Source organism: Nomascus leucogenys, chromosome 16 (genome assembly GCF_006542625.1).
Source record: "Nomascus leucogenys isolate Asia chromosome 16, Asia_NLE_v1, whole genome shotgun sequence".
Lineage (NCBI taxonomy): Eukaryota > Metazoa > Chordata > Mammalia > Primates > Hylobatidae > Nomascus > Nomascus leucogenys.
In genome coordinates this window covers 85,171,829-85,189,588 of record NC_044396.1, presented here as the reverse complement: position 1 = coordinate 85,189,588, position 17,760 = coordinate 85,171,829, and the positions used below count along the sequence as shown (strand labels likewise).

Below are 17,760 nucleotides of genomic sequence, written 5' to 3'. Positions count from 1 at the left end.
CTGCCTCCAGGCCTCTGCTTCCCATGTGCCAGGTGAGCCTGGGCTGCAGGGTAGAATCAGCTGAGGGAGCTTTGAAAAATGCTGCCCCACTATGGGCCCTGTGTGTCACCTACCCTTTAAATGCTCCCATGTGCGCCTGATGGGCAGCCAAGACTGGGGGAACTGGGCTCAGTGAATGCAAGGCCAGGAGCGTGGAAGGTTGTCCTGAGCATTTGCTGAGCGCCTGCTTCAGGTGGAGCGTGCACCAGGCACCTCTGGCAAGTGCTTCATCTCTGCCCTCTGACAGCTCCTCATGGCCCAGGAAGAGCCAGTCACCCCTCATTTCTCCCATTGGCTTGGGGTTTCCTGGCAGCAGGGTCCACCCTACATGTCCTCCAGGGCTTCCCCTCAGCAGGGAAGCTCCGCATGCTGTAGGCTGAATGAATGATGCAGAGGAAACCTCAAGCACAAAGCCACGTGCCTTTATTTCTCATTCATGATGTGAACATCAACTGGATCTGCTCCGAAACATAGCAGTAGGAATCTGCACCCTCCTGCAGCTTAGCTTACCGGGTGGCATTCTCCAGAGCCCGGGAGAAGGAGGCGTAGTCGTCCGTGGAGTGCTCCAGAGAGTAATACCATGTAGCAGCAGCCTCGACGCGGGCATCTGAGTCCTCGCCACCCAGGGAATTCTGCAGCGCTTGGTAAAAGGCTGTTTTGCTACTGGTCCGACCTTGACTTTCCTCAAATTGCTAGAAAAAAAAAAAAAAAAGATATGAAATTCCCCAGTTGGATTCTGAAAGGTCCACGTCAGTGTCCCTCAAACTCTTGCTCTAGAATTTTCTCTCTGGGAATCAGTGGGGCATGGCATTAAACATAAGTGGAAGCCAGACTGTCTGAGTTTGAATCCCAGCTCTGCCTCCTTCTAGCTGTGTGTCCTTAAGCAAATGGCTATCCCCCTCTGTGCCTGCCTTCCCCATCTGAAAATGGGAGTGCCTGCCACATAGGATTATGGCAAGTAGTTAAAATGGTACCTGGCACTTAATAAGTGCTCTGTTAATGTTAACCATTGTTGCAGTCTGAGAACAGGTCAAACCCCTGAGTTTCACTTACTTTCCCAGGCTCCTTGCTCAGCCAACTCATGATTAACTGTGGTCTGGTCATGTTAGGAGAGCTAAATTCAGTTTCATTCATGGACTCAGTCACTCATATAAATGCTTCATGCACACTTTCATACAGATAGTTACACTTCACCAGGGCCAGCAGTGCCCCAGGCTTGGAGAAACAGCCACAAACATGCCAATCAAGCTCCCTGTCTCTTGGGGCTCACGTTCTAGTGGGCAGAGGTAGAAAATGAGCAAATAAATGTATGGTATATCAGGGAACAGGTGCTACAAAGAAATATAAGGCCTTATAAGAAAGATAGGGAATGCTGGGGCCGGGGCTATTTTATATAGGATGGCCAGGGAAGGCATGCAGTTCTCTGGGGGATGTGTGTCCAGATGGGAGCAACTTCTTCTATTTTCTTTTCTCTGTCTTTCTCTTTCCTTCCTTCATGCTTCCCCTTTTCTCTCTCTTCCCTCACCTTCTCTTCCCCTCCCCTTCTCTCCCCTTCTCTCTCCTTCTCTCTCTATTTCTCTCTGAAATTCCCCCCTCTCTCTGTTCCTTCCTTGTTCTGGTGTTGCTGCTGTCTGCACTGTGGGAGTCTGGGGCCGTTCACTGCCTTCCCCCAGGATCCAGTTTCCTCCTGTCTGAAGACAATGGGCAGGGGAAAGTCTGGGATGCAGCCCCTGGTGTGAGGCCCAGCCTCCTGGGCCCCGGCACAGTCCTGTGCTATGTGTTTACATATTTCTAGGACCTTATGTAAACGGTGAAACGTGCTTATCAGCACACTCTGGTGTGTTTAAATTGCTTCTCCAAACATTTACAAGCACACAGGCCCTGTGATTAGAATTCCATCAATGAGCAATCCCTCCTGGGTAAGCACAGCCCCTCCTGGGTGGGAACAGCTCCTCCTGGTTGAACACATCCTCTCCTGGGTGGGAACAGCCCCTCCTGGGTGGGCACAGTCACTCCTGGGTGAACACAGCCACTCCTGGGTGAACACAGCCCCTCCTGGTGGGATGGCTGACTCTCCACCCAGCTGAACGAGAAGCCAAGCTGAACCACCCTGTGGACTAACTGATCCTTCAGGGTGACCGAAGCTTGGAGGGCATGCAAAGAGGGCTTCATTCTCATTCTATCAATAACATTTTAATTATTGGAAAAAAAAGTCTGGAGCAAATATGAAATTGGGAGATCTGAATGGTGAATCTGTGAATATTCATCGTATCAGTGACTTTTAAATATTTTGACCATGATCGTGTAAGAAAGTTATTTTCTACATACAGAACACACATAGACATGCACACAGACCTGAAATAGCATTCACGAATAATGTTCACACTCCATACTCTTACCATCTACAACGCATCTGAGAGTTTCCATTCTATTCTATCCTAGTCTAGTCTAGTCTGTTCAAAAAATACTCACCTACAATCTATTATGTGGACTCTGCAACCTGCTAATAGTTTAGGGAAAAAACTGCACTATATTATCTGTCCTTTTCTGCCTGGAATATTTCATTACAAAAATGATATTAGTAACCCACTGGCACCCTTCTTACTGTTTCTAAATTTTGTGCTAAACATTTCACATGTATGTTTCAAGGAAGCATCAAAATAACAAGGTGAATTGGGCACGATGTTATCCCATTTTACGAACCATAATTCTGAGGCCGAGAGAACCTACCTAGCTTGTTTAGGGTCACACAGACAGGATGCATGAGGTGAGATTTAACCCCAGGTCTTACTGCTGGTAAGAGACAGGCTCGTTCCCCCAGTTATAACTTAAGCAGGACCCCACATCAGAGCTGTGGACACTGGGACCTCGGCCCATGGAAGGATGGTGGTTTTTGCCCATGAAGTGCCTGGCCCAGAGCAGTGAAAAGAGCATTGAGTTTGGAGTCAAAACTTACGGTTCAAGTGCTAACTGCCAAATTTGGGGGGGATCTTGGAAAATATATTTTTTCCTCTCTCTGAGCCAGACATCTTCCAAATGTGAATGTATTGTGTGTATTCATATGGGCCCTGTTTTTGTCTCCTGTGAAGATGAAGTGAACAAAGCAGTCACCTGCTAAGGATCCCACTCCTAGTCGTGGCTGGTTGTTCGTGGGTGCGGGCTAAGAAGAGCCAAGAAGTCTCAGTGCAAGGAGCAAGGGCTGGAGCTGGCAACCCAAATCTGGGTTCCAGCTCTTGCGTTTCCCAGCTGTGTGGCTTTGGACAAGTCACTTAGCCTCTCTAATCCTCAGGCTCCTCATAGGCAAAATGGAGTTAAGTAAAATCTACTTCACAGCGTTGTTTTGAGAATTAGAAATAAGGTTTTGAAGCACCTCGCTCAAAGTCTGGCGTATGCCCTTAATCAAAGAGAACTACTTGTATCCATCATGGGTTTAATTGGTTTCAATTAGAAAACTGAAGGATGAACACAGGGCCCCAAACCGCTTATTAAATGAAGAAAGCATTTAAAAAATGCTATGTGTATTTATCTTCATGGAAGAAGGCTCTCTTGCTTTTATTTCTATTCTAATTCCTTCATACAAATAATATGAATATTTGAAAAACTGTGCAAGAAAATATAATAGTTCGTTCCAGTGGCTGCCTCAATGCTACGGCCTGTTTGCTCAGCTCCGAGCTGTGAGCAAGGAGACTGGGCGATGAGCGAAGGCAGGTGGGGCAGGCAGAAGGTGCCAAATTCGAGGGCCAAGTACTGCTCACAGATGCTTTATAAAGAAGGAATCCATGATGCCCCCACCTCAGATATTGGGTGGGTCTAATGCCCTGGGCTGAAGTGGAAGTGGAGAGAACTCAGTTCTGGGAGCCCAGGAGGGTACAAGGACAAGGGTGCAGTGGCACCAAAGTGAGTTCTCCCCAGGCTGCTTTGCTACATGGGAGGCATAACCTGCCTTCAAGTCTTAACATGAGGGAGCTATACTGAGGTCTGGGCACCAGGACCTCCAAGTCCCAGCACCCGCTATGTGGCAATCACTGTACAAACTCGAGAGAGTGGCTTTCTCTCTCGGCACCATTTTCTCATACATAACATGAGGGGGTCATAGTGAGAGCCCTAGCCAAGACACCAATGCCTCCTGGGCTGCAGAGGAGTAAAACAAGTTCATAAACTATCTCCTCCCTGTGCAATGCCATTTGCTGGAACTTCGAGGAGACTGCTGAGGGGTGAGAACGATGCTGACTGAGTCAGGTCAGCAAAGGGAGTAGCCGAGGTCAGCACGAGTGCCACGCACCAAGCACCCATTGTGTGTCAGATGCTGTGCTGGGCCCCTGGTGCACCCTCTTCTCATTTGCCCCCATAACCATCCTGAGACGGTGGACAAGGAAACTGGCTCAGAGAGGCTAAGTGCTGTCTTACACAGCTGAGTAAGTCACACAGGTGGAGAGCAAACCCAGCTGTGCCTTGCCCTTGCCAGCCTGACGAGCTGCCACTGGGTCTTCAATTTCTGCCACTGGGCCTTCAATTTCCCAGCTGCCACTGGGCCTTCAATTTCCCAGCTGCCACTGGGCCTTCAATTTCTGTGACTCCTGAGAACTAGGCTGCTGAGATATTCCCAAAATGCCCAGGCCACGTGAGGAGTGCTGTTTCCTCAACACCAAATATTCTCTCTTCCTTTTAAGCCTTTGCACCTGCTGTTCCTCCTGCCTAAACACCTTTCCCTAGTTTGCCTGGATAACAGCTATTGAACTAGACACATGCTTTTTAATCCAATAAGCGTTAAAGTAGATGGAAATCTTGATAAAATACAGATTCTGACTCAGCAGGTCCAGAGTGGAGCCCAGGAACGTGCATTTTAACGAGCACCCAGGTGATGCTGATGCCGTTGGCCTGCGAACTTCACGGTCAGCAATAAGATTATAATAGAACGTCCAGGTTTTGCTCAGGGCTCACCTCCTCCAGGAAACAGGACAGATAATGGTTGAAAGGTCAGGCTCTAGAGATAATGGTTGAAAGGGCGGAACTACCTTGTAGTTCCGGGACCCCGAGTAAATTGCTGCCTCTCTCTGTAGCTGTTTCCTTCTTTATACAAGGTGGATAACGAAAAATGCCTATTGCATGAATTATTAACAGATCCCAATGAAACATGCACTAAGTGTTTAGCACAGTAGTTGGCATATGGTCAACAAACGTGAGTGATGATTATTAACCTGTCCCTGGCTAAACCAGGGGCCCCCATGGCCCTCAGGACCCAGGTGCTGTGATGTTAGTTCATTTGCCTATTGTTCCAGAGTACTACATGGCAAAGGGGACAGGGATTGTGTCCATAACCCCAGTGCTCAGTATGGTGACAGGCATGTCATAAGTGAATATTCATTGAATGAACGACCTCTGTAGAGATAATACAGGTTAGAGGCTGAAAGTAGCACGCTAAAGTCAAACCTCTTGGGTTTCAAATTCCAGAGTTGGAAAGGTCTGGGCTTGGAGGCTAACTGTGCGACTTCTTAGCTGTATGAACTTGGGAAAGTCATATAATCGCTCTATGTCTATTTCCTCATCTGTAAAATGGGCACAACAAATTATCCTCATCATAAAACTGTCATGAAGTTAGATGAGATGAAACCTACAAAGTGCTTAGCACTGTGTCTATTGTCATTGTTGTTAGATATTTGTAGACTCAGCCTTGAGCCCAATTCAGACAGGCCAGGGAAAGCTCATGTCTTAAAGAGAGAGGCCTGAGCAGAGCTTTGTCCCCACTGAGCTTGAGCCCAAACACTTGGAACCCCTTTTCTAAACCCCTGCTAGATAAAGGAGTGGCCCCCAGGCCAGGCGCGGTGGCTCACACCTGTAATCCCAGCACTTTGGGAGGTCGAGGCAGGCAGATCACGAGGTCAGGAGATCAAGACCATCCTGGTTAACACAGTGAAACCCCGTCTCTACTAAAAATACAAAAAAAAAAAAAAAATAGCCGGGTGTGGTGGCACACACCTGTAGTCCCAGCTACTCGAGAGGCTGAGGCAGGAGAATGGCATGAACCTGGCAGCCAGAGCTTGTAGTGAGTCGCGATCACACCACTGCACTCCAGCCTGGGTGACAGAGTGAGACTCTGCCTCAAAAAAAAAAAAAAAAAAAAAAAAAGAAAAGAAAAGAAAAGAAAAAGGAGTGGCCCCAATCACGGACGGAGCCTCCTTCATGGGTTATGCAGAAACTCCTTCTAAGATGAGCTTTTAGGAGTGTTAGGACACCAAGCCCTGGGCATTGCAAAAAGAAGTCTCTCTTGCATATAATGGTCTAGAACAGCTTCACAGCCAGGTAGCCGGAGGGACGAGGCCCAGTTTATGCTCCCATGAGACTGAGATTAGAGTTCCACATTTTATGGGGATCTGAGACATTAATTGGGTGCAGCCTTAATGACTGGCCAATATTTTGGAGACGACCCAAATGTTGTCTCCCAAATAGTGGGAGATAAATTCCCAAGCCCCACTGGGGTGCGAGGGAATGTGAAGGGGCACATTTTCAGCAAGACCTGGGACACACATTCCTTCATGTTTGGTGAGGCCCCGAGCACAGATGCCATTGCCAGTTTAATTAGAGAGTCAGCAGGCGGGAGTGGGGGCCACCATGTGACTGCATGTGCTGACTTCCGCAAGCTGTAATTACAGGCGGGGTCTGCCTTAGACAGTAGATTTGTTACAGGCAGGAATTACACAAAGGGCTGTCATGAACCGGCCAGTCCTTGGTGTGTGCTTTTAAACGATTGCCATTAACACATCCTAATGAAAAGTAAGAGCCCTTGGAAACACTGAGGGACTGAGCAGGGCCTCAGCATCAACCTGCATGTCTCGGGGCCCAGTGGACTGAATGTGAAATTTGGCATTTGAGAGACTCAGGTTCAAATCTAGCTCTATTCTGTGGCCTCAGATGATTCACCTCCAATGAACAAATGTGTTCAGTAGATATGCCTGTCTGTGCCTTCATTTCGGGTCAATAAAATGGGGTTGATGTCAGAATGAAATGCATTAATGATTATAAAGAGGCTGACACAAGGGAGACAATAAATATGACTTCTCTCTTCCCTCTAGTTAGTAAATGATTAAAAAGAAAATCAGCAAGGCAGGTGAGAAATGCCCTTATGTTCACGCTGAGTGGTGTCTGAGAGACACGATGAGAACCCATGGCTGCAGGCCCTTGCTGTTCATCCTACCATCCCTTCGACAACTATGCTCGGAGTGCCTGAGTATGCCAGGAGCAGCTCCCGGCATTTGGGACACATCAGCGAACAATCGGGCTGTTCTCTGCCTGCATGGGGCTTCTAGTTCTGTGAGACAGGCTGACAATATACAGCACATCTATGTGATATGGACTGTCCTGGGGCGATAAGGAGCAAGATTACTGCATAGAACAGGAAGCCAGAAAGGGGACGGGGGTGCTGGCCAGTGAGGATACCAGTTGTGCCCTGGGGAGCTGGGTTAGGCAGAGTGGAGGATGGTTGAGTCCAGACTGGAGAGGGTGGGGTTCAGACATGCGGACAGCTGGATGAGGGGGAGCAGCGAGGTCCACGGGGTCAGTGGAGTGATGAGGGCAGAGGAGCAGGGGAGAAGCCAGAAAGAACAGAGGGCTGGGTGGCTGGGAGAGCCTCACCCTACCTTTTGCTTTTTTGCTTCAGGCGGGGCCCGGGAGAAGGGCTTCCCCATCCTGGTTTGCAAATGTGACCTGCCAGAGAGCACAGAGCACAGAGCAGGCCAGGCCGGGTGTCCTTGCATTGGCCCCAGGCACTGCAGGGCCTCAGTAAGGAGCCGACTGGCCCCTCAGCGCTGCTTCCCCCTGGCCCTGGCTCCTGCTGCAAACCCCAAGGCCAGCACACTCTGCAGGTCACACTGCCCTCCCCTCAGGGAATGGCCTTCCTCCTCTTGGACTGAGGGCCCTCCTTCTCTCTGAGGTTCAGTCTTTGCCGCCCACAGCCCTGGAGCCCCTCACTGGGCAAACCTCCCCCTGGCTCTTTCGGACCTTCAGTGTGCAGCTCTTCATGAGTCCCACCCCCATCTAGAGCTAAAGTGCCTGCCTGGTGGTCCCCAACAGGAGGGTCTCCTCCATCTGCCTCATCCAGGTGCTCTCAGCCAGATGTGCACTCCAAGAGCATCTCTATGTGGCAGGCTCCAACTGTCCTACAGCCTCTTTACCATATGGCCATCTGGCTACCCCAACCTCCATCAAGGTCACTGATGACCTTGCAGAGGTCCACCAGCAGATGCCCCATCCTCCCACCTCTCCATCTCCTCCTCCCAGTCAGCTCTGTCAGGTTAATTTCTGGAACCCCCTTCTGCTGTCTCTGCCTACTCTTGAAAGCCGAGGCTCCCAGCTGCCACCCCGTCCCCTTTTCCTCCCATTCTGCCCATGAATGCTTGTGGGGTGGGGCCATTTCCTCTCCTTGCTTCAAGAATGACCCATTAAGCTAATGATTCCCAAATCTCTCTCCAGCTTGAACCTCACACCTTCATATAAATGCCTCACATCACCTGGAAATCTCTCAGGCCCATCAAACTCAACCTAGGCACAATTTAACTTTGTCATCCATATGTGTTCTTCCTCACCTATAGAACCTTCTTCCCCTCCTATTTCCCTATCCTTAGTGACTAAGACCAGCCCTCAATTACCTGATTAAAACACAGATATTTCCCGATTGCTCCTAAAATCATTCCCCTCTTCCCCTACATTTTGCTGTAGCCTGTGCCTACAATCTTCCTCCTTGGTGACACCTGCCCCCACCTCTGGTCCACCCCTACTGCTGTCCTAGTTCACAGCACATCTCCTCTACCACACTGGGGCAGAAGCAGAGATGCTCCTCTTGGCAGGGGCCTAGGGGAGGAATGCTTGGTACACAGACAGCCTGTAGTCAATTTTTGCTCATTGATTATGCTCCAATTTTTGAAAAATGGTTGTAACATCACAGGTTTGGGAAGAAGGAGACACAGAGCAGAATCCCCACTGGAAAAGTAGGAAGCCTATCAGAGTTCACCTGCTTCTTGCAAGATTATATGAATGGATGAGTGAATGAATACACAAATGCTCCAGAATTCTCTAGAGCTCTGAGGTAGATGGAGACACAACACTCCTTTGTTCATTTGAGAGCACGAATTGAAGACCAACCTAGTAGGACCTGAGGATTCCAAATGGACATGACACAATTCCTGTCATGGAGTAGAGCTTGGTGAAGTCAGTGGGGTCAGTTGGTGAATGAGCAAAGTGCTCTGGGAATCCTGGGTGGCCGTTTGCATCCAGTGGAGAGCATCATTCAGTGGAGACAGGGTGGGTTTGGGAAGAAATGTGACCATGTCCTCACTTCCCCTCTTCCCCCAGCCTATTCCAATCAGCCTTTCCTTCCCATTATGCCACTGAAATGGCTCTCATCAAGATCTCCCATGACCTACAAGAGCCCAATCTCTGCCCTCATCTCTCTCGATTCTGTGACATTTGACCTTTGCTTCCTTTTGGAAATGCTTTCTTTTCTTGGCTTTTGTGATACCGCATTTTCTTGGTTTTCTTCCAAATCTGTATCTATAGCCCTGACCTCTCCAGTGAATTCCCAACTCATATAGTCAGCTGCCAACGCAAGATATATCCCAAATCTGATCATTTCTAACTGTGACGATGTTTGCAACCCTAATTTAAGTTACTAGCTCAACCCCTGGATTTCCACAATAGAGCCCAATCTGATCTCTACTTCCTGTGTCACATCTCCTTAGTCAATTTTCCATATAGCTGCCAGAAATGTTCCTTTTTAAAACAAGTGAATCAATATAATCACCTTCTATTATTAGCTTGAAACTTTCCAGTAACTGCCCACTGCAAGGAGAATAAAGTCACTTTTCTGATGGCCTGCAAGATCTCATAATTGGTCTTCTTCATCCCTCTGACTTCCTCTCCTCCCAGTCCCTCCACTGGCCACTGGATCTCCTAGCACTGACCTCCCTGTGACCCCCAAACAGCCAGGACCACTCCTGCCCCAGGGCCTTTGCACCCACTCTGTACCTCGATCCCCATCACTGGCTCCCCATTGCTCAGGCCTGAGTCCAGAAGTCACCTCCTCTGAAAAGCCTTCTCTGACTGCCCCTAAAGTATTTTCCCCATTCCATCACCTCCTCTACAATGGCCCCACTTCAGTGTTCTTCAGGGCACTTCTAAGATCTGAAATTCTTTATTTACTTAGATCATCTGTGTCCTTTCATGAGAACATGAACTCTCCGAGTCAGAGGCTTTATCTGTTTAGGTTCCAGCTGTTCCCTCTAAAGCCTAGAGAGAATCCAGCACACAGGACCCTCTGAATAAATCTATGTTGGAGAGATGTTACATGGGTGAATGCTTGAATGACTCCTGACTTCACTGCTCCTTATAGTGTTAAGGCACAAGGGCTTACTTCTCCATCAAGCACAGCTTGCTCAGGGCCAAGGGCTCACTGCACTTTTAGGAACTCACAAAAGTATTTTCCTTCTAATTTCTTTTAAAATCAGAAGAAAAAATATAATAATAATGAAAATATAATAATGAATCCAGCCTGGTTTACATTCATCTTTATAACAATGCAGTCACGAAATACAACATTTTAATATTTAGGGGGGACAAGTCAATCCTTCTGATCCTCAGCTTTCTCTGAACCATAATCCCAGCTCACAGGGCCCCTGGGGAGAATTAGATAAGGTGACGTGTAAGCGTCAGCTGTGAGGGGTAATGTGGGGTTACAGCTCCAGGATGGAGGATTTACAGTGTGCGAGGGCATCCTAGAGCCATGAGACCTACAGGGCTCTCTGGGTGTTGGGAGATACCTCTTTCGCTTCTTATAACACTGCAAGAGACAGACAGGGTGGCTCTCACTGTGTCCATTCGAAGGCTAAAGAAACTGCAGCTCAGACCAGTTCAGCAACTCTCCTACATCATGTGGCTAAAGCTAAGAATTGTGACCCATTTTTCTGAATCCAAGTCCCTGCGATGCCTTGGGTTCAGACCCTAACACCCTCCCGTCCCTGATTGCTGGGGATTTAAGGCAGCAGTGCCTCCTTTCAGGAAATCACACACACACTGGAAACTCCTGCATACTCCTCTTACTATAATCTGTCACCAAAGGCTGGATATTCCTGTGCTGGGGCTCGTGCCAGCGCCTCGGGCTGCCAGGTGCTGCTTTCCAACTCCCACATGGGCTGCCCTCCCCCAACTGCTACCCACAGGGCCCCCACTCCACCTGCTCCCAGACAAGGCCAACTCCTGGCCAAGCTCAGGGGCACAGCGGAGGCGCTCTGTTTCTGATTTTTCTCGCCTTCCTTGGAGATGCCTGTGCTTGGAAGGGAAGGCAGAACATTGCATCTTGGAACAAATCTGCTTTTGATCATGCAAATGAATGCCTGGATAATGTAGGCAGACTGTCAATTTCACCAGTTAGAAAGAAAGAGAAAAGGGGGGGAAATTCCCCATGACAGCGACTGATGAAGAATTTCAATAGAAAGCTGCTACTTCAGAAAATAAGATCATTTGCCGCGAATGGAGAACATCTCAGGCAGCCCTGATGCTCCACCGGTAGGTTGCTAACTTTGCTGGGTGTCATTAGGACCCCCTGGGTGGGCCATAGGTGGCCTGGCATGGTATGTGGGGGAGGGTCTTCAGAGGAACTTGATGGATCCTGTACCCATCCTCCGTCTTTGGTCTGAAGGAAATGGGTGGGTCTCTGCTGGTGGTGAGTGGCTCCAGGGGGCAGGACTTGGGGTAAGAGGCTCCACTCCTGTCCCTCCATGACTTCCCTGGGAAGCTGCACCGCATGTGTTTGTGGACTGGGATCCAGCTGATACTTATGCAGCGTTGGCATGAGTAGAGAGCATGCATTTGTGTTTACTACAATTTGGAAAATTGGTCTCAGGTCAGCTGAGGTGGTTCAGAGATTGGATGTTCTTTGTATTCTTGCTTTCTGTGTATAATTATCTGAAGAAGGGATAACAGCTTTGGACACTAATCTTAATATTAAAATTAAAAAATTAAGGGAAAAAACGAACATTTATTGAAGGCAAACTATTTTCCAGATATTGTTGTATATTTGAATTATTGAACATCTTTATGAGGATATTTACTAATCATCACCCAACTTCACAGATAGGGAAACTGAGGCTCAGACTCTGGATAACTTGGATGCTTGTGATTGCAATCCAAGGACACCCAGGACACTCTCCCTGCTCTGTTGACACATGACCGAGGGAACAGGGTCCTGGTCAGTTCCTGGCCATTGTGTCACTCCAGCTGACAGTGCTGCTATGGGGCCCAACGGCACCTGATCCCCACCTCCTGAGGTCTTGGAATAGATGTCCATCTCTCCATATAGTATGTATCAATGGTATTTCAGTTGTTTGCCTTGTCTGTTATCATCTGACTGCAAGCCCTTCTGAGGAAAGGAATTCAATTTGTATTTTATGCTGAAACATCTGGCCCAGCATGACTAAACAAACAGGTGTTGGTGTTACAAAAACATGCTGGACACCCTGTTTAGGTGGATGTGGCAGTTTACTGCAATTGATATGTCCTGTTTCTCAGCCCCAGATGGGGCAGGAGGGGCTGGGTGGTTATCAAAGGACAGAGGATGGAGTAAAAGGCATGGCTGAGATTGAGGACCTCCAGAACCTGCCATCTTCAGGCCCTCCTTGGCTGATGGTGGTTGGACCCAGGTGCCATGGAGCCTTCTTTGGGGAAACAGAGAAATGCACAAGCCCAACTCTAAATTCAGGTTGGGAGTGGGCTGAGGCAAGGGAGGGCAATACAAGGGCACATTGGGTTGAAGTCCAGAGGAGTTTCCTCAGTGTTGGGAGGGTGGGAGCATAGCTCATAGCTCAGTTTCCACTTGGTTGTCCACTGTGCCCTCTTGCAGTTCTGTGTGGGGTAGAATCCTGAGGATCTCTCTAGGTGATGCTTGCGTATGGTAGGGGTAAGGTGGTGATAGCACATCCCTGATCTAGTGTTTATCACAGATAGGGTAATGGATAGAGCCTGCCACCTGCCACCTTCCCCACTCCTGCCCTGCAATTGGGGTCAGAGACCTGCAGTGGAAACTTGGCTTTCCAAAGGACTAGTTAGCTGACCTAAAGATATCCGGTAAAGCTCACTAAGCCTTTCTTTCCCAGAAAAAAAGTCGTGTTAAATACTGGTTCATGGTTCCCTACCTCACAGCCATACAGTTGAGATAAAGTAAAGTAAGAGCATGAGTTACTTCACGTAGGCTAACCCCTAAAGCTATTGAAATTTTAAAATTATAAATAAATCAATAAATGACTACAGAAAAAAAAGAAGGTGGGTAGAATTGGAAAGCCCTTTGCACATAGTAGCCTTTATTCTAGCTGAGTTTGCGTACATTTCAGTACCCAGCATACCATTGATGGCAGATGGAAGGCTCTCAGAGGAAAGCCTGGCTTTTCCCAGAGTGCTGTCATGGGAAGAGGATACTTTGGAGGCAGATAGAACTGGGTTTTAATTCTGGTTTCTCTCTGAAAAATAGTAATAATAATCTCCACCTCATAGGGTAATAGTTGTGAGGGTGAATTATTTCATTGAAGACTTCTGGGTTAGGGCCCATCACATAGTCGGTTCTTCATAATTTCATTCATTCATCCTAGTGAATGTTTATCGTGTGCCTGTTGTGTGCAATTTGTCTAGCAGAACTAGAAACATTTATAGGCACCAGAGATATAGCAGTTTCAAACATTCTAGTTGGGGAAGAAAGACAATAGACAAATACATAATATGGCAGGAGGTTTCAGTGCTGGGGTAGGGTGTAGGATGTAGGGATAGAGAAGGCTGGGGATATGGCTTCCCTCTGAATCCAAGTGGTCAAGCAAGGTCTTTCTGATAAGCAGACCCTGAAGGAAGTAAGGCAGTGAGTTATCTGGGAAGAATATTCCAGAAGAAAAAACAGCAAATACCAGGACCCTGATGTGGGATGTGCTCAGCCTATTTGAGAAACTCTAAAGGGATAAACCAGTGAGCCAAGAGGGAACAGCAGGAGTTAAGGTCAGAGAGCTAACAGGGGTCACATCAAATAGGCTTTGGCAGTTAATAGAAGACTGGATTTTTCCTCTGCATGAGAGGAGGCCACTGGAGAGAAGGCTTGGAGCAGAGGAGTAAAATGGTCTGACTTATACAGGGATTGCTCTGGCTACTGTGCTTCTCATAGATTACAAAAGGCAAGGCAGGTTCAGAGAGAGAGTTGGGGGCTAGCACAAAAATCTCAAATAAAATGGCTGGATCAGGATGATAGCAGAAGAGGTAGGGGAGAAGCGTTTGGATTTGGGATACATTTTGAAAATACAGCCAACTGGATTTGCTGATAGAATGCTGGTAGGATATGAGAGAGCAGTGTCAGGAATGACTTTTGGTTTTCAGCCTGAGTACAGAAGGATGAGTTGTTTAGTTGCTGAGTTGTTTACTGAGATGGTGAAGACTACAGAAGAACATGTTGGTTGGGGATGGGAACAGAGGTGGAATCAGCAGTCCACTTCGGGCGTGTTACGGATGAGACACTATGAGACATGTAAGTGAAGATGTCAAGTGGGCCATTGGCTAAACCAGTTCAGAGTTCAAGGGAAAAGTCCAGGAGGAATAAATCTGTGTGCAGACACGTTTAGGAGATGATCGCATGCAGTGGCACTGAGCTCTGAGCTGGCTTCCAGTCCTACCGTCACTACTCTCCTCCTGCAGGTAATCCCCCTCACCAATCAGCACCTAGATGAGTTCTCAGCAGGATGCAGTTTCACAAAAGCTGCTCAGTGGCTTCACTAACACATGTCCCAAGGGAATGAATGAAGAAGTGAAGCCAGAAACGAACGGTCTAACCAATGAACAAATGTGCTGGGGAAACACTGCCCTGTGATTGGTATCTGGGATGACCGCCATGGAGCAGGGCTAGGAGCTGCTCTGCTGTGCCCTTAGAGAGGCTTCTCTATTTGGGGGTGCCCGACTTCAATGCTGGGTTCTCCAGCCAGGCCCCTGTTTGGCAGTGAGCCTCCTGCTAGTGGCCCCATCTTTCTTTGCAAGTGAACAAAGTAAGCTTTCCTTAAAAACCTTAGAGGGAAACTCAATGAAAAGAATGCAAATGCATCCTTGAGTAGAGATCCCAGTCCTCTGGATTCAGGTCTCTGGCTGGACTGGTTAAGGAATTCAGGACAAAGTTAAGAAACTTCTAGACACTTCTGGGACCATGCTTGAACCAGGGAAGCCCAAGGCAGTCATGAGGCCCCAGTCATCCCTCTCACAATGAATGGGCATAATCAGAAAACATGAGCCTGGGCTACCCTCTGAACACCATGGTCCCAGTTCTGCCAATAAGAACCACCCCTTCACCCTCCCTGATGGATGGCATTTCCACTGCGTTGGGAGAGGTCTGGGAACTAACCACAGGGCTGCCCTCCTCCCTTGCCCCATCAGCCCTTTCTAGGCCGATTCCAAGGCTCCTGGGAATATAAAATTAGATCTTCCTCTCTTTCAAAAGTCGAAGATGGCCATGAAGAGTTTTCAGCACATGGTCCAAAGAACCAGAGCTGTGAGGACATGGTGTCTTCTGCACAGAGATTTTGCATCCTCTGTAGGAGGGTATCAAATAAGGAGGTGAGTGGGAAAGAGTCCCTGGTCAATGGCCAGCTCCATCCCAGTCGGCCCATGCCTCAGAGTACTGTCTCCAGGGCAGAGAGTGTTTAGGGGCAGCAAGAGAATACTAAGATTAGAACTTCCATTTCTTTCTCTTGCTTTAACATTCTTTTGATTCAATAAAGGGTTTATAATAATTCAGTGTATTAGTACAGTAGTACACGTATATAATTTATACTTAAATAACTAAACTTACTATTTCTTAACTGATGAGGGGCTTGATCAGAAGCAACTTAAGGATCCCTGTTTTACAGACTACAAACTCTGAGGCAGTGGAGGAGAGTGGCACATTTCCAGTGATTCCTGAATGGTTGTCTTGTCCAATAATAAAATCTCAGCCCCTCGGGGTAAGGGCTATGCTGGATGTGAGTGCTTGGCAGAAAAAATGTTGAAATGGATCAGGTACAAAAGGTATTTCGCACTGGCTGTTAGTTAGCTAGATGAAAGCTGAGGGTGACTAAGTTTTACTTGACACCCCCTCTTGCAACACACACACACACTCACTCATACACCCTCAGAGAGAACTCTATTGCTGCTCACATGCCACACCCACTTTCCTGATAGGAACCTTCAGAAATCAGCTTCACATACAAACCTCACCAGCCCTGCTTCTTTCTCTCTCTCTACATACACATGCACACATAAATATATATAACATGTAACATATTATGCATGTGTGTATATATACAGCAATAGTAATAATTCATAATATTCTTGCTCATATCTCTACATCTCCAGAGGTAGCCAATGTTAATTGCATGTTGTGAATCTTTTTACTCAGTTATCCTTCTACGCAGAAAAACATACAAATATACACACTTACAAATATAAAGATACATACAGGTTGGTTTTTAAAAATATGAATGCTATCTTAATTTCACATTCCTCTACGTGTTTTTTGTCATTTTACAATGTGTCACAGGCATCCCTTAATCCAGTAGAGAAAAATCTAGCTCATTCTTTTTAATATCTGCATAATATTTAATAGCTTGTATCTTAATTTAGTCAACCATTTCCCTGTTAATGGACATTTGAGTTGCTTCCAATTTTTTGCCACAATAATCAATGCCACAATCAATCAATAAACAATGCAATGCGATAAATACTCTTGTATATATATCATGTAAAACTGGAGCTTTTATTGCTGTAGGATAGAGTCCCCAAGGTGAAATATATTACCCAAAGGAAATAGGATTATCCAAAGGAACTCAGGATCCTGTTTGGTTGCTTTCGTGATTTAATAAAATTCCAATTAGACTGCCTTATATTCAACAGAGCCAACAGAGACCCATGTCATGCATGTGCAGGGGAAGGTGCACTCCACCCATGCCCAGAGTTGTCCTCTCTCTGTGCTTTATGCACACTGAGCTTCCCTGTAGGCTTGACCACCTACAAGGTTTTGGCCAAGAGTAGCTTGTCCAAGGCAGGGTGGGGTGGGCAGAGAAGCATGTGCTCAGCCTCTTCCAGGGTTAGCCACATCCTAGTGAGTGGTTGTAACTGCTGGCGAGAGCAGGAACTGTGCATTCAAGCAGACTGAAGACCTCACAGCTCACTCCCACTTCGCTGTGCCTCCAGCAAGCCACACAAAGCTGCATGTTTGCCAGGTGCATTGTGCATGCTCTCTTTACTAAGAAATTTAACTTGGAAGGCTGGTGCTTCAGTGTCTTTTTCAGGATTGGGAAAGGGTGATGATTTAACAAGAGTCCCTTCATCTCCCTGCCTCATCATCTCTCAGTTCTCAGTGCAACAAGCATCCTCCATGAAATATGGGTGGCATGGTCCAGAATGTGGGTATTCTAACATGCAGCCCTGAGCTGCAGAGCTTCTAGGTCAGCTCCAGTTTTCCACAGTGATTCATTCACAGCTGTAATTTGTGGATGTGCCTGTGTTGCTCACTACCCTGCAAGGATCTAATTTCTGAATCCCCCCATTACCACCTCCTAAACTCACGTAGGCATTGCACACAGTAGTTATTCAGCAATTGGTCAATATCTCTTGATCAAGTCAGACATTGAGGTCCAGAGCCCTTAGGAAATGGCCAGCTGGAGACATCCGAGGCCCCCTCCC

General features: G+C 47.5%; 2 protein-coding genes across 2 annotated transcripts in view; one reads left to right on the top strand and one right to left on the bottom strand.

Annotated features, from left to right (window-relative positions):
• TG (thyroglobulin) overlaps window positions 1–17,760 on the bottom strand; it is a 272,056-nt gene that overhangs the window by 21,265 nt on the left and 233,031 nt on the right. The window contains exon 44 of the mRNA XM_030795400.1: window positions 550–731. Within this exon, the coding sequence (XP_030651260.1) occupies window positions 550–731 (182 nt within the window). The remainder of the gene's footprint in view (window positions 1–549; window positions 732–17,760) is intronic.
• SLA (Src like adaptor) overlaps window positions 11,269–17,760 on the top strand; it is a 66,442-nt gene continuing 59,950 nt past the window's right edge. Inside the window, exon 1 of the mRNA XM_030795401.1 lies at window positions 11,269–11,592. Coding sequence (XP_030651261.1) covers window positions 11,582–11,592 — 11 coding nt within the window. The 5' untranslated portion in view covers window positions 11,269–11,581. The remainder of the gene's footprint in view (window positions 11,593–17,760) is intronic.